Here is a 25,870-nt window from a genome sequence, read left to right as displayed (position 1 = left end):
AAGTTGTTTTCTTCGTTTCCATCTTCATCTACAATTGAAATTTTATTTGAATTTAATTTCGATTTCTTGAAGAAATTCAATATGGTTGTTGAAGAAACGTTGTTCCATTAAATTTATAGTGCCAATACCGATATAGACTCGGTAAATTTCTGTTCTCTTTGACTGATCAGATGTAGAACTAGAAATCTTTTATAAAATCCTTTCAAACTCTTGATTACACCTATGTTCATTGGTTGTAAAATTGATGTCTCATTGGGAGACAGAAACACTAGCTTAATGTTGGATAAATTTTGAATCTGGGAATGTATAGGACAGTTATCAACTAACAATAAAATATATTTCTTCTTTTTGAATAGCTCCTTATTCCAATCATTTATGTAGTCTCAAAAAATATCTGAAGTCATCCAAGCTTTCTTGTTTGCAGTGTAATCCACAAGAAGTTTTCTTACGTTTTTGAAACACCAAGTTTTTAACAATTTTCTGATAACAAACAGTTTTTTTTGTTTTTTTTATCAGTTCCTGACATATTTGCACATACGAGCACTGTCAAGCGAGCCTTTGATTTTTTTACTCCAACACATTTTCCCCCTTTGAATTTGTCAATGTTTCCCCCTGTCAATGTTAAACCTGTTGCCACTTCTCAGCCCATCTGCCCAAATTTTCTAGATCCTGTTGCAGTAGCACAACTGTTGTAGACTTTGTCATTGAAATCTTTCCTGATTTCTACCCAAACATAGCCAATTCATTCAATAGCCATTATTGGATCTGCAGATTGAGATTCTCCACTAATTTTTGCATAAACGATGTTATGTCGGTTTTAAAATCGATCCACTAATTTTTGCATAAACGATGTTATGTTGGTTTTAAAATCGATCCAGCCAGCCGTTGTTACACATACAATCATTGCGTCCAAATTGTTTAGCAAATTTTTCTGCTTGAGCCTTCAAGATCAAACCATCTATTGAAAATCCAGCACTTTGTGTAGTGAACCTTTTGAAGCAATGCTTCATCAACGTTTGTGACCTCGCACTTTCTAAATTTTTTTTCTTTTTTTTTTTCGGTTATGTTCTTTTCCAGTGCCGATATGTAAACATCTTTATTCTTCCATAATGTCAATACACTTGAAGAGGACAAAGAGAACTTTTTACACACTCCAACATTTTTTGCACCACTTTCTAACTCAAGAATAATTTCAACTTTTTCACAAATCAAGAGACACTTTTGTTAGTAGACATGTTTCTGAAGGAAGGGTTCGTTTCTAACCGATTTTACTTTAAAATGATAGTGATCTGCATACAAAGTTCTTAGGAGCCCAAAATGCATACAGAATTCTTTAATAGTCCTGAAATGCATACAAAGATCTTAGAAGTCCCGTTTCCAAAATTCTTTGAAGTCCCGAAATAAATTTATGGTCCAGTGAATACAAGACAATCTATAAATAGAGTAATGCGACAAGCGGAATACTCGCCAATGCACTATTGTATAGTCCCATCCCTGGAAGGACAAGGTCATAAACCAGCCACTAAGCCGATGCAGGTGATCACAAAGCTAAGTCGCCCTTTTCATTTTCATCTATTCCAAGAATTGGGTTTTTTCGACCAATCGAGCAATTAAGAATGTTTGCATAGTTACCAAAATTTGTTTGGTATATCCATGTTGTACGCTTGTTATAACAGTGAGTGATTCTATGAGAATATGCGTAAATTAAAATCATTATGGCTTTTTGCTCATTATAGCTGTGATCTCATTATTTCCGTGCTCGTTATAACAAGTTTAACTATACTTGGATTTCAGGAAGGCTTTTGATACTATTGCATATAAAAGACTGCTGTACAAATTGAAGTGGTGTGGCTAGTTACTGCTATGGATAAAGAGATAGTTGAGTGGGAGAAGCAGAGTGGTTATCAGTGGGCACTGCTCTTTGTAGCCTAACGTTATTAGTAGAGTTCCCTGGGGTTAGGTGCTTGGCCTGTTGTTTTCTATATTTATTTAATGATATTGATGATGGCATATCAGGCTTAATGTCCAAGTTGCAGATAATACAAAGGTTGTCAGGGTAGTTAATGACAGTATGCTACTGCAACAGGATCAAAAAAAAAAATTAGGCAGTGGGCTGAGAAAAGGTAATTGAAGTTTAACATTGACAAATGTAAAGTACTGCACATGGATAGCTGTAACCCCCAGATTAACATATTGACAGTGTGGTACTACACTCAGGTAAGTGGAAGATGAAAATGATGTGGGGGTAAGTGGGCAGTCAAATATAAAGCTCCCTGACCAGTGTAGACAAGCTGCTAGGACAGCTCATGGTGTTTTGTCAATGATATACAGGAATTTTGCTAGCAGGGTTGTATAAGGAGGTGATTATCCCATTGTATAAGATAGTGGGCAGGCCACATCTTGTACTACATACAGGTCTAGAGACCTCATTTTAGGAAGGATTATTTTAGGTAGCTGCTGGAACAGGTACAAATAAGGGTAATGAAATTGATGAGGGGAACAAAGGGATGATCTTGCCACAAAAGGCTTCAGTTCTGCAAATGCAGTGCTGGAGGCTAGGTACCTGCAAGCAGTGCTGTAATCGTAAAATTAGCAGAAGGTATACTCTGTGAAAATAAAAAGTATACTGTGCATCGGGGGTGGGGAGCACCTTAACCATGCATATGTGTTCCTAAGTCTATCTAAAAAAAAAAAAAAAAAAAAAAAACTGGTTGTCATCCCCCTTTCCTATATGATAGTGCATATCAGGCTTATTAATCAAATTTGTTTTGGTTACATAGAATAAAACAAAAAACTTTTCAACATAATATTCTGTATTTTAGTAATCAGCATATGAAAATCTTCTGATAGTTAATGAAATTAAATTTTTATAATATTTGCTTTTTCAAGTCTTTCAAAAACCAGAAGGTATACGCTATTGACTAAAAAAAATCCGGAGGGTATACGGCATATACCCTCCATTAAAGCCCTGCAAGGTAACCTGATTGAGGTGTTTAGGGCTTTGAATGGATTGAGCAAGCTCAATGCTGATGGTATTCTTCCTTCTGCTCAGACTATACTCATGAGGGGGCATAAATTCAAATTGAGGATGGATGGTTGCAAGATATATGTGCAGAAGTTTGCCTTTAGCCAGTGGGTGGTTGATTGCTGGAATAGATTTCCATCTGTTGTCATGGAAGTGAATAGCTTATATCAAAGAAGAACTAAAATTATTGGAGGGATTGGATGGATGAAATGGAAGTGTTTTCTTTTTTTTTTTTTGCTTGCTTTCTTGCAGCACATGCTTATACTACTACTACACTAATACTAATAAGTAATATGTATTTGTTAAGGAGAATACAAATCTTGAATTCTTTAGTAACTGTAAGCAGGTATTAGAAGTTTAGTTTGTCACTTTATTTTTTGATAGGAGTGTAGTGTTAATCAGATATTATCTGTAGTTTTCACTTGTACGGTAAAGTTTTTATATCATTTCCCCCCCCCCCACCCGATTTGTATCTATAAAATAGTAGGTACTTAATACTTTTGTGTTTTTGATTTTTTGAAAATTGTAAATCTGCAAGATGTGCTATTTTTAGTATTTTCCTTCATTTCCTGTTATTTTATTTTATTTTTTTCATAGGCAGGCTTTTTTTTTTATAAGTAGTAAAATAAAGGCATTTCCTGTCTGGTCAGTGTTGACAAGAATATTGCTTTTATTTAACTTCTGACCTCAAACTATGAAGGCTTTCTTTTTTTTTTTTTAATACACTGTATTATTGATGATTGTCTTTTTTTCTTATGCAGGAAGATTAAAAGTGTAAAATGAAGGATGGCAAAGTAAAATATTATCAAAGATACATACATTGGATATTTTTTATTTGTCATTTGTGTAAATTTTTAAAATTTTTTTGGTTGTTCTTACACCGATACCCTTTTGAATTACAATTTCATTCACATTTTAAATCATGAGGGTCTTAGTACTTCAGTCTTTTTCCAAGGAAATACAAGGATTTCCTTTTCAAACAAAAAGGCAAACTTTTATCAGGCATATATTGTTAATTATTATTATGATTTTTTTTTTTTTTTTTCTTTTTCCAAGTTTGACTTTCTTTCTTGGAAGCTTTGCATGGGAAACAAAATAAAAAGTATTATGAAGTGTCTGCTTTAAATATACATATAATAATAATTTTTTCTCCCACTTGTTGTGGCCAGATATGAGATTCTGTTTGGGCAAGGTTGCTGTCAGAAATAATTGGCTAAATTATTGAACTCAAACCTCTTAGCATAAACAGAAAGAAATAACAGATGGGGTGGTTTCTTAAGTCAAAAATCTTGTGTGCTTATTTAATATTTGTTTTAAAGTTTGAACTGCTGGTTTGATGGAAGAAGTCCTATATATAAATAGACTTCTTCCATCAAATAGATGTCTATAAAAAAAAAAAAAATATATATATATATATATATATATATATATATATATATATATATTTTTTTTTTTTTTTGTTTTTTTTGTTTTTAGGTTTCGACACCTGAATAAAAGAGACACCAATGTGACAATATATTTCACTACACTGTTATAAAATTAATGCTGCAAATGATCAGTGCATCAAAATTTACTCAAATTTCTGAGAGAGGAAATTCCGTGCGCTACATTAAGATTCTGAAAACTGTTTTATAGTTATCAGATCATCCACAATATTGTTTCCCTCTCCCAATCTTTTTCAAAATAAAAACACCTTATTGAACCAAGTTTTTTAGTTATATATTTTCTTTTATTCTCTTTCTCCCACCTTTCTACTTTGTTATTGTTTTTATTATTTATAAAGCATATATTAGCATCTAAGGCTACTTTGTGCTATTTGTGTGTCTTGTCTGTATTAGTGTGTTTGCCAGCTGATTTGTATGTTGTGCAGGCAAAAAAAAACTCATAACTCTTGGAGAAAATCCCAGTGCCCTCTGCCTGAGATCTGCTAACTACAGCCCAGTTGACAAAGCCTTCAAGAATACCTCTGCTCTCCAACAGAATTTAAACCCAGACCTCACCAAACAAGTGATAAAGTGATTAAACCACTATACTGTAATGGAAGACAACCTTCCTACAATCATTTCAGTACCATTTTTATAAAGTCTATTTGATTTTGAAGCAAAGAATGCAGACAGGATGCTTTTGATACCTCAACTTTCTTTTCAAAGTTAGTTTCTATTGAGTTGGTGTTGTAAACTTTTGAATTTAATGGTGTAAGCTCTGTTGAATATAGTGGATGTGAAATTTTTCTTGGCCCAGCACTTTGATGTTGCCATATATGATGTGAGCTGTATACTCTCTTAATGCGATGCAGTACTTTTTGCAGTTGGTTAAAGAAGTATGTTTTTCTTTGATGCTACACTCAAACTTTCTGGCAACAGACATTGACTGCAGTGGCTTTATTGGCTGCAATAGTTCAAAATAAACCACCCCTTGGATACTGCATGATGGGGTTTATTGTGCTAACCATCATTGACAATGGGGTACCATTGTCAGTGATGGTTAGTCATCATTATTATGACAATGCACTCATTTTTGATTCTCAGAAATGTGTAGTCAAATAGCATTTAGAGTTCATAAGAATGCAGTGAAGTGCAAATGTTTACCCAATCTCTAAGATTGTCTAGTGATGACAACACTTGTGGGACTTGCAATCCACTTCCCAATTTTTGACATTTTTCCCACCCATTATGAATGGTAGAATGATTTGGGCTGATTGGATAAATTCAATAGTTTGAGCAAAATATTAAGGGTAGCTATCAGCAGATCTGATAGCTCTGATCTGCTGATAGCTACCCAGATCTGATCAAACTGAGCAGTTCAGTCTGAGCATGCTTCATCATCTAGTCGCCCAGAATTTCAGCTACTACCACTGGAATTTCTTGCATTCAGAGCAAGAAATGCTATTGGTAGTTCCCCATGCGTACATCTTGAATGCTTTTCATGGCTGCAATTGTCTTACTCCTTTTCATAAAGAATTATATGCCTGATGTGTTCTTCTAGCACCTCCATCTTGTTTTTAATATATGGGGGAAGTACTTTTAACTTGTTAAAATATGCACACAGGCTAGCATCCACACAAATTCACGAAGATATTCCATATGATGTCCACAGATACGCAGCAGCCTTTCTATTGCAAAGCATAACTTTTTTTTTTTTTTTAATTGCATGGCATTTTTTCTGCCTCAGATTTTTCTTATTCATTTTCTTGCTTTGAATGCTGTTTCTGAATTTGTGTAATATTGGAGCAACTTTTAGTAAAATATAAACAAGAGCTGAATAACAAAAATGAGGCATATTTTCCACCATACCAAATTTTAGCATAATAAATGACAATTGTTTTTGCAATTTAATATTTTAGCTATCCCATGCTCAAATTCATCCAAGTGCACTATTTTCTGAATAGCAGGTATTAACATTTTTATTGCTTTGCAGAAATTTCAAAATGGTATTGTTTTCTTCAAATGGTAGATGTATTCTATTACAGAGAGGATTGAATCTGATGGTTCTTGAATGAATAGTTTTTTTTATTTTATTTTTAAGGCTGGATTTTAAAATAATTAAGAGTTTTGTTTTTAGGAGTTGCATAACACCTCAGTACCTTGAACCTTGTTGCCCTGTGATTAAAAAAAAGTTGGATAACTATTATTATCAAACCTGAGTTTCGTGCATGTCTAAATGCCCCAGAACTGTTTGAAATTATGTGTGTAAAGAAATATGAAATAGAAGAAAACAGAAAAAATAAGAGAATGGCAATGTTCTTATAAACTTGTTGACCTGTGACTTATAATGAAAATAAATTAAGTTGTGATGAAATTTATAAAATAAGAACTTTTTAAGATGAAAATAAATATTTAAGAAAATACTACATTTTACCCAAATCACCCACTGGTTTTTTTAAAATAAAAAAAGTTGTGTGTGTGTGTGTGTGTGTGGCTTTTCTCTCTTTCATTCAGTCGGGTCTCCTTAATTTTTAATATTGACAGCATAAAAATAAAAACTAACGTAAGCCTTCTTTTAACACAACTACTTTTACATTATAAAGGAGATAATTAAATTATGAGGTAAACTGTTTTATACCCTAAAAAATCTGTTTACACTACCCTAGTATTCCATGGGCACCATAAATAAGCTGACTGGGCTAGCCGGGTGGGTAAAGTGCCTGCCCAGTAACCCAAAGGTCGCGGGTTCGAATCCTGCCTTGGGCTTGGATCAAAGTACCGCAAAAAGAACCTTGGGAGGTGTATTATGGCCACAGAAGCCGATGCGCCAACAACTACCAAAAAAAAAAAAAAACCCATAAATAACTTGACTACGCAGTAAATTTACAAGAGGCAAATTTTTTAAACCTTACCAAAAGAAAATTTGCTGATTAATAAACTTTCTGTCAAATCTTAGAATTTTTTTTTTTTTTTTTAACATGGGTACCTGTAAGGAAAATTTCTCTAAATTGTTCGTTAATAAACATTAATATTGACTCAAAAGGAAAAAAAAAAAAAAAACCCTGATAACTAGTGGACTACACATGGTTCCCAGAAGTAGGAGGCGGGAGCTTCATTTGTGATCATCTATATTACAAATTATGAATTTTATTTGAAACAATTTCTTAAATAATGTTTCTCTCCATTAACTTTGCAGTTGACAATCAGGGTATGTTGTGGTCTCTGCAGTGACAGTGCTTGGGTTTGTATTCTTTAGAAATTACTACAACTCTCCACATAGTCAACCTAAAGAAACTAATATTGTTTTTAATTGGTTGACATCACCCATTAGGCATCACCTGTTATCCATTAAAAACTTGAGGCATTGCTATAACTGGTTCCATCATCAGACAGCAGGTAGCCCTATTAGCAATGTTGTATCAAATGGTGAATGGAACTTAGCAAATCTAAACGAGCAGCCAAGTGATAGTTTGGAAAAAGACTTCCAGTTGGAAACTTGACTTATGTTATGTGGATGTTAAACCCCCTATAGAAATGCTCACGAGGCCAATATTATAATACAGTATAGTTAATAAAATGCAGATTATTAAAATATTTGGAAATGCGGCTAAGGTAAAGAAAGCCAACACAAGAACCACGGGAAACTTTTACCAGTCAAAAGAGTTTCCCGGTACCACAGCTTCTCCCTGCATTCTCGGTAAACAGATGGTGTGTGTTATCGGTAGTGGCAGTAGAAGTTGATAACGATGTATCGATTAGTTTTTTCTTATTATTAAAAGCAGATTATCGGAGTTCACGAGTGGGCTGAAATTTATTTATGGGTACACCCTCCAGACTGCCTCAATCTTAGGGTGTTTATCCCCCCCTTCCCACTGTTTTAACCCGATACAAAAACAACTTCTACAGCTGGTGCATGTTATCCATTAAAAACTGAAGTCACTGCCATTGCCAGTTTTTAATGGACAATAATACCTTGTGTTTTTAATGAATAATGGATATCACCTATTATTTTATTAAAAACTGATATTGGTTATTTTAGGTTGACACTGTGGACAATTGTAGTTGTTTTTAAAGAGCATCAGCCTAAGTACTGTCACGATCACTGGAGAGACCATTGCATCCCTTGACAGTTGACTGCAGAAGTTAACACAGAGAAGCATTATTTTAGAAGCTGTTTCAAATATTGCAATAACCTGCATGTGAAAGGGTCCCCCCCCCCCCGTTTATTAATTATTTTAGGAATTTCATTTAAATCTTATATTAGTGTATCTCTTTTAGGTATCACTGTTTATCATTATTTTTATATAGATTTAACCCTGTTAATCTGGGAAATATGATGATCCCCCTTTGGAGAAGTGGGGGGGGCACACAACAAAGAGCATAGGGCTGACAGTTTGACATGCTTACACTAGAGATTTAGTAGAAGGGCTGATCAAAATTCCTGCCATTCTCTTATGACTTGGAAATTTTATAGTATAATAAGGAAGGTGTAATTAATGCCAAAGCTTCGAGACTGATTTACTCCCTTCCATTTCTGAATTTTCAATATAATTATCATTCTAATCATAAACAGGAGTTATTGTATGAATTTATTTATTTAGTTGGTTATGTAGATCAAGTTAAGTATCTTTTTTAATGATCAGGAAGCCATAGTGGACTTCTGTTAATTGCAATAAACAAACCAAGAGGTAGGTAGTAATTAAAAAAAAAAAACGTTAATTAAGAATTTTAGCTTTGTTGTAAAGAAACAATTAAAAATATGCATAAAGAGCAAAATAAATTGGTAATACATTTTAGGTATGGCTGGAGATATACTTTGGCCAAAGCAATCTTGTTGTCTTGTGGATAACCCCAAGGGCTCATATCTGGTGAGTATGGGCTTGGCACACCCAGGGTCCTGAGCTGGATATCATCATTCTTCTCTTTCTTAGTGATTCCTTTCTACTTCTCTCTCTCTCACAGGGTAATTCAGAATTTTTTTTTTTTTTTTTTTTTGTGTGTAGTGCAGCATAAGCCTCAGGCTTCCTTGCACCCTATGGTTAATAATAATAATAAAAGCTGAAAGATACCCTCCCCCACTTCCCTTCTCAATAACTAAAGGTTTTTTTTTAATGGCTCACCTAATATTAAAAAAAGCTATTTTTAAATATCAGAATAGTAAGAAAAAGTTTCAGTATTAATGTCTTGCCTTAAATATTTCTAACACTTAATTTCTTTTTCCATAGATGACAATATTTTTAACACAGTTTTAATTCTTATTCATCATTACAAAACGATGTACCTTAATGTTAAATTAAGTTAAATAATACCATTTTCCCAATGTAGCACTATTAAATACAGTACTAAAACCTATCAATTCCATCACACCACTATTAATATATTGGTATGATTGGTATATAGAATTATCAGTATAATTCTATACCAATTTATCAATCAAGCAAAGAATGAGAAACTTAGCAATATATTGATTTAAAAAAATAACTTTTATTTATAGCAATTAATGATGGGCATGAGAGAGAGAGAGAGAGAGAGAGAGAGAGAGAGAGAGATTATGCCCATCACTAATGACAATATGTATTTGTTTATTTTGCATACAAATTTTATTCTCTTATATCTTAATAGTTTTGTTAGCTCAATTATTTTAAGACATTGCAGTTTTTTCCAAAAATATGAAAATAGGCATTTTTCCTGAACAAGTGGGCTTTAGTTATGAAATTCACTCGGCTATAATATCCATGGTAAGGTTTAATAGAACAACCAAAAGGCCAGTAGAGATTTTAGTTGGTTGGGCATCTTCAAGAATACCTGTTTGAACTCTTGTTAAACACATATATATATACATATATATATATATCGTAAAGGAACTTTTAATTTCACTTTTCATCGATTTTAATAGTCCTCAGTATGGAAAAACGGTGTTTGGTAATAACTGGGGCAAAATAGTATTCTGTATGAAAATTAAAAATGAAATGATAAATTTTGTATAGCCATAGCATTAAAAACATTTCAATTTTTTAGGGTAATTATGTACTGGAGTTTGATGAGCTTTTGATAACCCAAAAACCAAAGTTTGACACAATTCTGTGTTTAAGTCTTACTAAGTGGGTGCACCTGAATTACGGTGATGATGGACTGAAAAGGGTATTTAAGCGAATATATGCACAACTGAAGCCTGGTGGTAGACTTGTTTTGGAGACGCAGCCGTGGCCTTCCTATTCTTGTAAAAAAAAGCTAACTGTAAGTATAATGAATATGTTTATTAACTGTATATATTAGTTTATTAAAAAGGGAAGTGTATAATTTACTTTGTTTGCTTTATATTAAAATTTACAAATGTTAGAATTATTTTTATTATTGTTGTTTTATCAAGATTGAATTCTTATTTTACTTTTCTCTCAATTTGTTTTGACTTTTGTATGTGATGAGAAAACATACAGATGGATTCTTCTTAAACCTTAAGAGCCATGCTGAATACTAGTGGTGGGAGGGGGAGAGCATGCATGCTTGCACACGAACTTTGGACAGTTATTCTGATGTCATTCTCTTACTTTTCATGAAGTGCTGAAATTGAATTGTGTTAAAAAAATAATAATAAAATAAAATAAAATAATCTCAAATTTTGAGATTTAAGACATTTGTGATAGTTGTCTTTCCATATTGGTTTATTTAAGGGTTATTATTAGTATCAGTATTTTTATTTTTAAGACTTTAATGGGTTAGTCTACCTAATCCATTAAAGCCTTAAACACTTCAGTCAGGTCTCTTCTCAAATACTTAGTTTGCAGATGCTGCAGTTTATAAAACTCTAGCCTTTCTTAGTAAGAATATACGCCCCTGTGTGCCCCTGACTACTTTTGTAAGTCTTCATTGCATCCATTCCAGCGGATCTCATTCCTGCCTAAAATGAGGCTTCTGAACTTGTATGGAATTTCGCCTAAACATTGCCTTATACAATTGGATAATCATCTCTTTGGCAAAATTCATGTATTTTGTTGACAGAATATCATTAGCTGTTCTAACAGTCTGTCTTAACTGCCCAGAAACTGTCAGACTGTACAATACCTCTAGGTTTTCTTGTTCTCCACTAGCTTGAGTTTGGTACCATGCAAAGGGAAAGTTATCCTGGGATTATTGCTACCCTCATTTGGGTAGCAATAAATAATCCAATTTAACATTGATAAATACTTTAATTTATCAATATTAATTTTATTTATTAATGTTTAATTTATTAAACCTCAGTTGCCATTTTCCAGCCCATCTACTCAGTTTATATTAATCCTCTTCAAGTCATTAACTGCACTGCACCCCTTTGTATCGTAGCAACTTAGACATTAAGCTTAATATGCCTATGTCAATAATATTAATAAATATTGAAAACAATAATGCATCCAATGCCAAATCCTGAGGAACCCTACTCATAACATTAGAGCAGTGGCTAATAACCACTCTGTCTCCTGCCTCTCAGCCATCCCTTTATCCATAGCAGTCACTTGCCCACAATGCTCCAATTTGTTCAGCAGGCATTCTGTAGGACAGTATTTAAAACATTACTAATATCTGGGTATATGATGTTAAATTATTTTTTATATCCAGTCCTTTGTGACTACCTCAAAATAGCTATTTAGACTGGTCAGACAAGATCTCCCCTTAAAAAATTCATATTTTGGTTTCCACATGACTTCATTCCTATAAAATGATACTCTTTCTTCTTTAACCACTAACTCCATTATTTTCCTTGTCACAAGTGTTAACCTTGCAGTTCTGTAATTACTCACTTCACCCTTGGAATCCCCCTTTGTGAATAGGAGAGATATATTTCTACATCTTCAGTTTGTAGGGACATTCCTTGAATCTAATGCCTTCATGGTTATGGCTAATTTTTTATCTCTTCCTTGCTTCTTTTAATATCATTGGATAGCTTCATCAGCCCTTATTTTAACTCCCAGTTAGAATAGGTATGCTTCTGGTGTTCCCATTCCTAAAAACATTCATGTGTAAAAGTAAATGTAAAATATTTATTCAGTTTGTCAGAAATCTGTACAGGATCATTGGTAGTTATTGCTGTTCATATCCTGGATTAGTGTTGTTCATCCCCTTTCAACATAAACAAAGAAATCCATGCTACTTTTCTCTGTGTTCTTAGCCAAAGACTTCTTGTAACCTGCCTTAGCATGTATAATCCTTCTAGGAGCCTAATTACAGAGTAGGTAATTCTTACTGTAGACATCTTGTGTTCCATGATAATTTATAATCATCCCATGCATTTTTATTCTCTTCCTAGTATCACCAGTTCCTCTCTAATTCATTTGGGTCTTAACTTTGAATAATATTTTTTAGTTGGTATAAAAAGTTTAGTAGCTTCAATGATTACTTCTTTGAACACTTAAAATTTTGAATTTTTGGTTGCAGCAGCATCAGTTCTTCCCTCTGAAAATAATTAACTGTCTAAGGCCATTGTAATTGCCTTTGGAAAAGCAAAATCCCTTCACTTTACAATTGACAGTGGTTATATCTTTAAATGAATTCCATATAAATTTACTGCACTGCCATCTTGTGGCTCGTTCACCTGTAAATTGTAATGCAGGAAGAGGCACTATTGATAATCAGATCAAGAGTATTGCTTTTTCTTATTGGCTCTTTAACATGCTGGTATAGAAAATAGTCATCCAGTAAATGCAGAAATGTACAGCAACTGTGCGTGCAACCAATACATAAATTTCAATAAATATCTGGAAAGTTGAAATTCCCCATGATATGACATTCTTATTTACTGGCTCACACTGCTTATATGTGCAGGTGTTCAGTATACTTGTCACAGTCATTTGGCCTATAACATACTCTCACTCTTATTTTTGTTTTCCATGCATAATAGTGAGTCAGTCTGGTGTGGCAAAAAATGTTTGTTGCACCAGACTGACTCAACTTTACACTGGCTGCTTATGTCAATCGGATGTACTGTTTTAGAATGTATGCTTCTTAATGAAGAGCATAATGCCCCTCTCCCACTTCTAAGTGGACATTCATATGTTGATTGCTCATATAGCAATTCAACACCAACTTGCGCAAATTGTTTAGCTGAAAATTGCTGTGCAACTCATTCTAGGTGCACTATGGCCAGTGTAGCTTATGCGCCATTAAACTCCCATAACACACATGCAACTCATTCTGTCTGCAGCACTCTTTGCCCTTCATTTCGGAAAACTCTGCAGTTTGTTGTGTGTAAGACAGAAAAAAAAAAACACTAATCCAAGGTTATGTTGTGGGTAAGACAGGCAGATTTAAAACTGGATTAAGTTGTGTATGGATGTTGTGGATTTAACTCTGTTTCTGTTTTTCTTCTTCTCTTACTCTTTCTTTCACTGTCTTGCTTTATACTAGTACTTTCTCCTTTTCTTCTTTTTAAATTTTACTCTGCATACATTACACTACTCCAGTCTTTTTTTTTCCGTATTCTGAGTGGTTGGGCACGATGTCACCTGCGCTAGATAGTAGATCCCTGGCCAGAGTCCATATGCCAGGAATGGAAACTAGCTCATGACAGCTTGCTGCAGCCAGCTAGGCTAAATGATCAGTCATTCAAAACAAACAATGCTACACTACACTGATTGACCTTTTATCTGTATGGTATCTGCACACCATAAACATGGAGTTTCATAATTTGGTAGGAGCTGCATACACACCAAAAAAAAAAAAAAACCCTTTCTGTACATCATTCTGTGGCAGCTAAGTTTTATGATATATCACCATTTTTTTTTTTTTTTTTTTTTAATGAAAACCCCAAACACGAGAGGTATTAGAACCTATAGTACTTAGTACCGTGCTTGGGATGGAGGTTGAGAATATGAAAGAAGATATTTGTTCACATTACACTTGAACTTCAGTAGGTTGTTCCAGAAAATGGCAGTTGAATGAATAAACAAGGAAGATGAAAAGTTGGTTCTGTGAGTTTGAAGTTGGACAGTAAATGGATGTTGACTGACAGCACGTGTTCGGACTGTTTTGAAAGAGAGAGAGCGGGAATTATAGAAGCCAATTCAGAAGAGCAGTGCCCATGGAAGTATCTGTAGAAAAGGCATGCAGAAAAAACAGTACTGTCTATGAGACAGTGAGGGTAGAGACTCAGTTAGAGATGAGTCATTAATTAACATAACTGCCCTCTTCTGATTGGAATCTAGAAGCCTGAGAGAGGTTTTGGGGGCACCACCCCAGATGTTGGAACAATATTCCATGGTAGGGCAGATTTGTGATTTGTAAAGAGTGAACAGCTGTTTGGAAGAAAAGTAATGCCGAGAGCGAAAGAGAAAACCCAGTTTTTTAGAAGCAAACAAAGCAATATTCATAATGTGCACGTGCCATGAGAGATTAGAAGTCAGGGGTAATGCCCAAAAGAGATATATCATCTCTCCTATAAATCGGAGTGCCACTAAAGATAAGCATAGGAGCTGAAGAATCCTTTTTGCGAGATATGACAGGACTGGGTTTTAGAAGGATTGAAAGCAACTAAGTTGTCTGCCCCACTGGAGATTTGCCTGGAGATCGGCATTTAAGGAATTGGGAGTGGATATTTGAGAAGTTGAAGCTGATTGAGCAGGGCAAGGTTTCTCAAACTGGAAAGTGGAACGCAAGGTGCTATTGTCAGCAAAACTATGGATAGGATTTTCGGTCAATGGAAGGTCATTAATACACAAGTGGAAAAGAGTGGGGGAAAGAACTAAACCTTGGAGGGACACCAGCATTAGTGGAGAAGTTAGAAGGCAGAGAGCTATCTACCATCACCCTCAGTGAGCGCTCAGAGGGAAAACTGGATAACCAATTACAAAAAGCAGTTGGCAAATCATAAGATGGAAGTTTCTTTAGAAGACCTTTATGTCAAAAACGATTGAAAACCTTTGAGATGTCTAGAACTTCTTGTTTCACCAAATTTTTCCATTGAATTTGTCCATAAATGGGTAACATAAGCCAGAATATCACCAGTGGATCGACACTGACTGAATCCATACTGGCAATCATTGATCAGAAGGAAGGTTTCTAGGTAGTTTAAGAGTTGGCAGTTAATTGACTTACTTTACTTTAGAAAGAGTAGAAGTAATTTCAATGGAACGTTAATTGGATGGGAGGGATTTGACACCCTTTTTAGGAACTGGCCAGATATGAGCAAATTTCCAATCAGAAACAAAAACAACTTTGGAATAAGAAAGTGAAAAAAGGCAGCAAAGAACAGGAGTAAGTTCAGGAGCACAGGTTTTGAGAACAAGTGGAGAAATACCATCAGGACCAGGAGCTTTCTTAGCATCAAGATTCGTCAAAATCCTTCTGACATCCTTTTGACAGAAGACCACAGGAGGCATTGAATGGAGCATGTTGGGAATGGTGGGAGGTGTTTTACCAAGGTCATTAATACATGATTTGGAAGGAAAATGGGATGCTAGCAGGTAAGCTTTATCCCTGGCTGAAGTGACAACAGAACCATCTGGTTTGGGCAGAGGTTGGAGCAGAGATGGGCAAAAGTAGCAGCTTTGGCAAGAGACCAGAATGCTCAGCTACAATTAGGGCAAGAAACAAGTTTTCTACTCTTAGCCTGTTCAAAATCTAGTTTGGACTGATTAATAACTGCTTTACAATTGTTGTGGACTTTGGTGTATGCAGAAAATGAAACTGAAGAATTGGAAACAAACCAATTACGATATGCAACATTCTTCTCTTAGCACATTTATTGGAAAATCAAGTTTAGATAAAGGAAGAGATTTTAAAGTGGAGTGTGGAATAAAGGATTCCATTCCTAGAAGAATAATTTCACTGACAAAATCTGAGCAAACGTTGACATCAGATGTTTTGAAACAATAATCCGACCAAAGAAAGGAAGAAAAGAAGTCTCGCAGATCATTCCATTTTGCATTCTTGTAATGCCAAACAACATGAGGTTGGGAATAGCCATGAGATAAAGGCTCTATTGTCGAAGAGACAATCACCAAGTTGTGATCTGAGGTGCTTAAAGGACCACTCACTTCGACTGTGTACTTAGAAGGGTTGTTTGTGAGAAAAAGATCAAGCGTGTTGGCTGTATGGTCCAGTATTCTGGTAGGAAAATGAACAATCTGTGCAAGGTCATTAGTAATTGCCAAAGCCTCAGCATCTTGACAAGCTGGGTAGGTGTGACTAGAGAATGGAAGCCAGCTGGAGTTGTGAACATTAAAATCACCAAGGAAAATTACCTCACTGTTAGGAAATTTGGACTGGATCAAGTCAAAGAGCTCCAAGTGATTAGTGGAGTTGGAAGAATGGTAGAGACAACAGATGAATTTTACACAATGAGGTAGAGAGATTTTAAGCAAGAGAAGATCGAAAAGAGGAGATTCCATATTACCAAGTCGCTGACAGGGAATATCGGAATGGACATATGCACAAGTACCACCTTTGAGACGAAAGGAATCATACAGTGAATAATTTGGGCAACTGAGTTGAGCAGTAGTTGAATCAACCGATAACTGAGATTCTGTCAGAAAAAGTACGTGGGGTTTGGCAGACTGCAAGTGGAAATGGACATCATTAAGATTAGTACTGAGACCACGTATATGAATGGAACAAAGGGTTGCTCTTACAAAGAAAGGCTTACGTTTTGCAAATTACAGTGTCTGGAGACTAGGCACCTGCCAGGTGATCTGATTGAGGTGTATAAAGCCTTGAATGGTTTGAGCATGCTCAATGCTGATGGGATTCTTCCTCTTACTCAGAATAATCACCTGAGAGGGCATAAATTCAAATTGGTTAGATGTAGGTTAGATGTGTGGAAGTTTGCCTTTAGCCAGCAGGTAGTTGGTTGGTGGAACAGGCTTCCATCCTTTGTTGTGGAAGTTGATAGCCTAAATAAATTTAAGGCTGAGCTGGACAGGTATTTGGAAAGAACAGAGGGGTGAAATGGGAGCGTTTTTTTCTTTTTTTTTTGGCTGATGCTGCATAAACTTGCTTTCTTGCATCATATTCCTCTACTAATGCTAATATTTGTGAAATGGACTAGGAAGTGTTTGGGAGGTTTAGATATTTTCATGTATAAGTTTACTCCATTAGTTTGACAATTCATGGTGTATTCAATAGTAAGAAAAGTGGGGGGGGGACATGCTGTATAAAGTAATGAAAGTTTTGGATACAGCGTACATGTGATAAGAATATACCCAGATCCTTGACATAACGTGACCTCGACAATGACCCTGCATACACACTACTCGGACTTCCTCCAGTCACTATCTGGCAGAGTAGAGGTAGTAAGATTATACACTAGCTGATCCAGAACCCTCCCAGAGAGTTACCAATAGGTTTAGTCCGGTGTACTAACTAGTGGCCAGCCTGCAAACACAGTTTTAGAGCAGTACCCTCAAAATGTTAGTAAGTCTGGATCTCGCCATGATGTCCATCATAACCTCAAAAGACATCAGTCATACTGCATGATGAAAGAGATGGGGAAGGTTTGACCGGAACTTGGCTCTGGAGACTAAACATAATGTGCCTCCGTAGCCAGGTGGGCAAGAGCAGCAGTGCGTAGCACACGCTTCTTGATTAGACTGGGGTTCCAGCTCGTGACCACCAAATACAGAGGATGCGGCAAGGTCAGGGAATGACCACCACATATCCTCGGAGCAATATGGTCTTAGTTGCTAATGCTCCTAAAAACCAAATAATAATAACAACAACAACTAAACATAGGTTCCACCACTTCTAGCCTCCAATAAGCAAAGTGGTGGTATTGCACCGGTTGATGAGTCATCTACCACCTAGTATTGCCTGGTAACACATAGGGGTGGTATTCCTCTGTGGTTTGGGTGCCACACCTTGATCCCTGGTTACCTTGGTTCACATATGGGTGGTCATCCACAGTGTGCTTGCACATGGGAGTTATACCCTGGATTACTAACAGTCTCACCATCATGAAGGTGTAAGCAGAGAATTTGGCTGTCACAGACTGACCAGACTTTGCCAAAATTGGGTCCCCTTGACTTGAGTGTCATCCGAATATCAGTTCCATCAGTGTTTTAGACTCCCAAGTAGCAAGTAATCTGATGTTTGTTTGGAGTTTTAAAGTTATCTTCAATTAATTGAAGCTAGCTAGGCTGAAGCAGAGGGAGTACAGTTTTCCTGTGAGTTATTCCAGCTTTTTCAGCATGCGCAACATGCAAATTGGTTTTTTAAAAAAAATCCTTGATTCATTAGTTATGTGCATACTAAAATAAATCTTGCAACCACTGAGAAAAGTAAGAAATAAAACTTTATGAAAATACACTGAAAAAAATAAAACACAATATAATGAAAAATTTCATAGAACAAAGGCTAAAATGAGAATATATCAATGGAAATAAAAGCTGCAAGAATATACAGTGAAAGAATAAAAGCAATTAAAAACACAATGTACATAATTAGGTTTTTTCTGTCCAGTTTCCAGAAAAACTGAAAACTTGACAGTTGCTAGAGCAAAATGTCAATGTGGATTGTGAATAATGACTGTGAGAAAGATGGGTGCGTGTGGTGGTGGGGGGGGGTAAGAAAAATAAAATATTAGTGGTCAGGCTCTGAGGAAGTAGGGTGATGATTACTGACATAAGACGTATGTAGATCCTTCTATTGTGGTTATATTGGAACCCCACCTCACCTATATGAAGCAATGCAACAGAATAATCTATTCAAGAGCAGATCCAATACCACAGATCCTCAGTACAATGATCTTATTTTGAAGGTTGTGTCTATAGCCTAAGTATTTAGAAATATTTTATTTCTATTAGATTAAACAGTAGTGCTGATCTCTATAATCTCTACAGAAAGACAGTCACCAGTACTTTCTGCTGCCTTTACTATGGGTGTTGATTGTGTAATATTTTTTAATGAGTTGTATAGTGCAATGCAATATAACAACAATTGAATTGTCTTAAAAACTAAATGCATCCTACTGTACTATTAAGTACTATACTGTGAGCTAGTATTTAATATCTCACAAAAGTGAATGATTTATATGCTGGGAATACATAGTGACAATGGTGCATAGTATAGGAAATATGGAAAATGCATAAATTTGGCACTTTTTTTTTTTTTTTTTTAGTGTAGCCAGCCTATTTTTCCTCCTCCCTTGTTGTAGTTAACTACCTTTCAGAGAAATATTCAAGAATTTCCAGATATTTTAGTTTCTATGTATTTTTAAAAATACATACTGGTGCATTATGGCTTTGGCTGCCTTTGCACCATAAAACTCCAAACTAACTAGCCAACCTATATGACACACTCCCTAATCAAGAGAAATGACAAGAATTGTGTGTATGGTCCAAAATTTTGACATTGTAATGTGGGTTACAATCAATATGCTGCTAACACCATAACATGAGAAATTGGCTTAGCAAATAGTTCCCTTGTGCTCTGAGATAGGATTGCAAACCATATCTATGGTCTATCTTACCAATATGTATCTTACACACTCCACAATCTGGGCATGGCATCTTATAAGTGGAATTTATATGTTGCCCTAAAGGAATGTCAAATGTAATTCTGGAAACCATTGACTGCAACTTCCTTCCAGAAAGCTGAACAAAATCAATATGGTAGTGTTATAGTGTCCTAGCAAGATGCTCTGAAATGGTTGGATAGTGAGGAATGTAAACTGTGGCAATTAGCTCATTGTGATCAGTATCAGGAACTGAATTATACCCATATAACTGGAATCTATCTAGAACACCATTTCCCAAACTTGGCTTCCGCAGACCTTTGGAGGTCTGCGAAACAGATCCTCTGGAACTGGTCAAATTATCCATAAGCAGATTGATGATATATAAAGTTATTATTGTATATTTATGTAAAAATAAGAATAAAGTTGTTGTTTTAAACATGAAACTTTGAATTTTCTCTTCACAAAACCCGGTGTTCACACACACACACACACACACACTGCTGACTGGGCTAGCCAGGTGGGTAAAGTGCCTGCCTGGCAACCCAAAGGTCGCAGGTTCGAATCCCGCCTCGGGCTTGGATCAGAGTAAAATGCAAAAACTTTAGGAGGTGCATTAGGCCACAGAAGCCGATGCGCCAACAACTAAAACACACACATATAGGGGTCCGCATACTTTTTCAGGTGAAGATTTATTCAGGTGCAGTGCACCTGAATAAATCTTCCCTGATTCTAGAGATCTCTGCATCCCCCATCAACAGCAGTATGACAGTTAAATCATGCTTGACTAAATAATGCATGGGCAGTGAATTTTAGAAGTTATGTTTACCAATTATGGGTCAGCACATGTGGGGCATGTGCTGACCCATAATTGGTAAACTGTCCCTTGCACATTGGTTTTCTGAATACTGAAATAACCAGTCAGGAACCCACATACCAAACCAAGGCATCCATAAATGGGAAAGCATGATCCAACTCCAAAGTAAAAGAAATATAAGAGGACAAGGAATTGAGATATTGGAGGAGGAGCACCTCAACCTACAAGGAGCAACCACAAATGGATCATCCATATATCTTCACCAGAACCTACCTGTCACCAGCAGATTTAAAAATACAGTGGTGCCTCAATTAACAACAACTTCTTTGGTTAATGACATTTTTTTTTTTATGATGTGTCTCTCGTTGGATCTCATTCATTTTATTAATGATGAAAGTTTCAATTAACAATATCAGTACAGTAACATTCAGGTGTTATTTTGACAAATGACAAGCCATGCAGTTATTAGTTTTGGCCATTCAAAGCTCAAAATTCACACAATCACATTTATGATCACTCTTGGTCCATCTGTCTTTGTGTATTTTGCCTTTTCAGTGAAAACATTTGCTAAATCTTTTTATTAAATTTCATGAAATTTATTAAATCTTTTGTGGTTTTAATAAATTAAATAAATAGTCAAAGCCCAAAAAAGTGAATGTAAAAGAAAAGCTTAGCAGAAAATCTATTTCTATGCAAATGAAACAAGAAATTTCAAAATATGAAAACAGCATTACAGTATGCAATGGTCATTATGCAATAAAGTTATGCAAAAAGATCATTACACAATGTTTTTTAGTTTTGTTATTTTTTTTAGCTAAAGGTAATTTTTTTTTATCAATTTACTGTGTTAATTATATACGTATTTAACAGTATTGGCATATATATTTATTTACCAATGTGAAATAATGCTCAGATACTTACAGTACTGTATTATAAAATTAAATTTTTTTGTGAAAAAGGTTAATTTCTGATGGTCTTGGAATGGATGAAGCTTTTAACACATTTCATATACTAAATTAATGATAATTTTGATTTACATTTGAGGGATCATTAAATGTACTCCTCCAGGCCTCCATAGTAATATTAGCTATGGGGACACTGACTGGAGCATCCATAGCTGTACCCTGAATCTGCTGGTAGGAATCACTGAAAACAATCATGCAACTGGACAAACAAATACTCAAGGCATTACAGATATCATTTACAGAGAGTGAGGTTGTGAAATCCCTGTCCAACAACTGCTTAGTGAAAGCACTCGCTGGTTATATTGGAATGGATATAAACAGGGAGATCACATCAAATGATCTATGACTTTGCATATTTTTAAATCTGCTAGTGCCAGTTAGGCTCTTGTGAAGATATGTAGATGATACAGTCATTCCTCATGATAAGATATGCTGCATCTCAATTCCTCTCCTTTTTATATTTCTTTTAGTATGGAGGTGGATCAGAGGTGCTCTGTTTCTGGATGCCTTGGTTCAGCATGGGTTCCTCGTTGGTAGTCTCAGTATATAGAAAATCAGTGTACAAGGATCATTCCAACAGTTATGGATTTGCACATGACCCCTGGACATATGCAGAGCACTGTGCACGTGCTATTTAGTCAAGCTTGGTCCCACTGTGATTCCTCTGCAAAGATTTGGGATTGGGGCAGATTTGTCTGCATGTGGATTGCTACTTATTCATTCCCCATTCTCTGGGTGTTTCAGAGCACCCTGCTAGGCTTCTGTGACACTGCCATATTAGTTTTATCGCCTCCCTGGTAGGAAGTCAGTTTCCCCTTGTAAAGATTGTTTACATATATTTGTGCAGTTTATTTTTAAAATAAATTTCAAATGTTATTTTATTTTTTTTAACTGCATATTTAATTGAAATTTTGATTGTAGGAAACAACATATAAGAACTACTATTCCATTAAGCTTAGACCAGAACAATTTAATGAATACTTGTTATCCAAGGAAGTGGGATTTACTACCTGTGAACTTATTGGCAAGCCACAACATCCTGTAAAAGGTAATTATTTTAAGTATAATTTAAGTTTTAATATAGACTTCAGATGAAATTTGATCAGTGGATACAGAAGTACTTACTGCTATATCAAAAATACAGTAAAGTTTATTGATAATTTTTTGATCACTTAATAAGAAAAGAAGATATATAAATATTTATAAAATTGTCATTTTAAAATAAAAAACTAAAATCAACTGTGTACAGTAGGTTCATCCAAAATATACAGGGTGGGTCAAAATTATCTATAAACACTTTGGTATGCTGTATCTCCAGAAAATTTTTAGTAAGCATGAACCAAAAAGGATTTCAAGTATATTACACAAGAAATTGGATTCATTTTAGAAGTTATGTCAGAAGTTCATTATATCTGCTGCCAGTGCACATACACAAGTGACATTGTTTTTCAATAGCCTGATATATGGTGGAACACGTGTTTCCTGTTGTGGCATCACCCAAAATGTGTTTTCTGGGCCAGTGACAATTCCCAATTCATTGTACACAAGATTCCATCCACATTTTTATCAGTGTGTGTGAATGGGACTCTCCTCCTGTGGGATAATTAAACCTTAGATTCAGTGTTATTACTACTGGATTGAATCATTAATCTTGAATTTTTAATGAATGACAGTTCCCACAATAAGAAATGTTTCTCTGATGCATTGGTACTTTTAGCAAGATGGTGCACCTACACATTTTTCCTCTGAGCCTATCTGGATAATGAATAGATAATGGAAATCTGGATAATTTCCCAAACATATCACTTCCCCCCCCCCCCCAAGGAATCCAGAACTCACTCCTCATTACTTTTTGTAATGGGGATACCTGGAAGATCAAGTGTACACTCACAAATTACATATGTGATTTGTGAGTGTACACTTGATCTATCCAGGTGGGAAGGAGCAGCAGTGCGTAACACACGCTTCTTGATTAGACCGGGGTTCGATCCCATCACCACCAAATATGGAGGATGCGGAAAGGTCAGGGAATGACCACCGCATATTCCCGGAGCAATATGGCCTTAGTTGCTAATGCTCCTAAAAAAAAAAAAAAAAACCAAACCAACCAACTTGATCTATCATAGACTTTGCTGCAGTATTTGTGATTTACAAGTTCTTGGTGTACTTTAATTATGACAAGTTGTTAGCATTGGTGTGTTATCTTCCTTTTTGTTTCTTTAATCTTTTTATTCGTTTACTTTTATTAAATAAACATCCTTATAATACATAGCTTGTAGTCATAATTGGATAAATCTATGGGGCAAATTAATTGTGCCTTTTTTAACATATGAGTTTATCCTTCGCATGAAAATTTATAAAAAAATTCTTTGTTTGGTCAAGTCTTTCATTTCCACACTTCAATTGACATAGGTCCTAATATATTAAATATTCCTGATATTAAAAAGATGGATGAATTTGTGACTGGGTGTTTGATAGGTGTTTCAAAATTATTTTTTTTCTGTTGTGACAATGCTAAAAGCAACGTCAGTATTTCAAGAGAAATATCAGCTTCTAGCCATATGCACATGTCACACATGCTATGATTTATAAATCTTCTATGGCCTTTAGATGACATCATGCATTATAAAAGACTTGCAACTTAGAGCCAAATTTTGTTAAGGAAATTAACAATTAAAAATTTAGCTCTAAATTATTAACAATTGATTAACAATTAGAAATTATAGGTTCCGTTTTATAGTAATTCAGATGGAACAGAAACAACACCACACTTCAGTTACTAACTTTCTCCTGATAGGCTCTATCATTGTGAACACTTTCTGCTCTTAACAATCCCCCCCCCCTCCTTGTGGAGGGTGGGTTGTCCCTACAGGGGTGCCCTTCTGTCCCTTTATCTTCTAATTGCTGGTGGAAGTCTTCTTACCATCCACTTTTTGCACCACACCTATTTATTATCCATGACTTGAGCTGTCACCCCCATGTCACACTCTTCCAACAAAATGTCTATTACCCTATTATCTGTACCACCTCCGCGATAGAGTGACCAATGCATCGGGCACCCACTATCATTCCTCTTTCATAGTCTGTTAACTTACGACATTTATCCATCACAATTGACATCGAATTACTGTATGTGAATGCAGTGAACCTATATACCTACCAAGCGGTGGGTTCATCCACTAGCAAGAGGGTGACAGCGTCACATTGCCTAGGAACCAGGTATCCCATGAATTCTCTCCTTTTGGTGTATTTGTTCAATGTCTTGCAGCTCCAGGAGATTCTGGTCAACTCTGCAATGTAAGTTTCTGATGCATTACAAACTCTGTGAAAGTCAGATAATGTGTGTGTGTAATTGTATGGCTTGCAACATATTATGTGGGGTTATGCTGGTCAATTGTTCATTTTGTTTCTTAGCCATAGGCCCTTGGAACACCAAGGTCCCCATTGCCCATCCAGAACCTCCTGGAGGTGGGCCACATAATAGGGTAATAGACATTTTTGTTGGAAGGGAGTGACATGGGGGTGACAGCTGCTCAAGTCATGGATAATAAATAGGTGAGGTGCAGAAAGTGGATGGTAAGAGGACTTCCACCAGCAATTAGAAGATAAAGGGACAGAAGTGGTGGTATCAAGAGTGTATCGGGAATACACCATTTCCGGAATAACATCTCATCATGGGCAGCACTGTGGGCGGAGAAAGGTGGTGGATAAACGTTTGCCATCGATGTCTGTCTCACATTGTTTCAGCCAACCGGAGAACGACAGTGGTACAAATCCCTGCCAACTTCAACGAGGAAGGTGCCAGAAAAGTCTCTACCCAGACCACCAGGTGATCATTAGCTGCAATAGGTTATGGGAGCAGCCGATCCATCAGAGTCCCATTGCTAACACCACGACACAGGACTCTATGCCTCAACTGGGCGAAAGAACATCGGCACTGGACCTTGGATGATTGGAGACAGGTCTCCTGGTCTGAGTCCTGTTTCAGTTATTTTGAGCAGACAGGAGGGTGTGTATCTGGTGGAAACCGTACAAAGCTATGCACCTATCATGTCAACAAGGAACTGTTTGGGTGGGTGGACGGTCGGAATGGTCTGGGGTGTCTTCAACTGGCACGTGTTGGAACCTCTGATACGTCTAGATGCATCTCTGAATGGTCCAAGTTACATGTCCATGCTTGCAGACCATCTGCATCCCTTCATGTTTATTGTGCACCCACAG

The 25,870-nt window shown here is 35.8% G+C and overlaps 1 protein-coding gene across 1 annotated transcript in view; it reads left to right on the top strand.

Annotated features, from left to right (window-relative positions):
• LOC150079272 (7SK snRNA methylphosphate capping enzyme-like) overlaps positions 1 to 25,870 on the top strand; it is an 83,513-nt gene that overhangs the window by 41,374 nt on the left and 16,269 nt on the right. The window contains exons 2-3 of the mRNA XM_090383015.1: positions 10,468 to 10,686; positions 22,571 to 22,697. Of these exons, the coding sequence (XP_090239141.1) occupies positions 10,468 to 10,686; positions 22,571 to 22,697 (346 nt within the window). The remainder of the gene's footprint in view (positions 1 to 10,467; positions 10,687 to 22,570; positions 22,698 to 25,870) is intronic.

This window comes from Mastigoproctus giganteus, chromosome 10 (assembly GCF_048544385.1).
Source record: "Mastigoproctus giganteus isolate SK-2022 chromosome 10, ASM4854438v1, whole genome shotgun sequence".
NCBI classification, from domain to species: domain Eukaryota; kingdom Metazoa; phylum Arthropoda; class Arachnida; order Uropygi; family Thelyphonidae; genus Mastigoproctus; species Mastigoproctus giganteus.
Note: the sequence above shows the minus strand (reverse complement) of the source record. Positions and strands in the feature narration are given on the sequence as shown.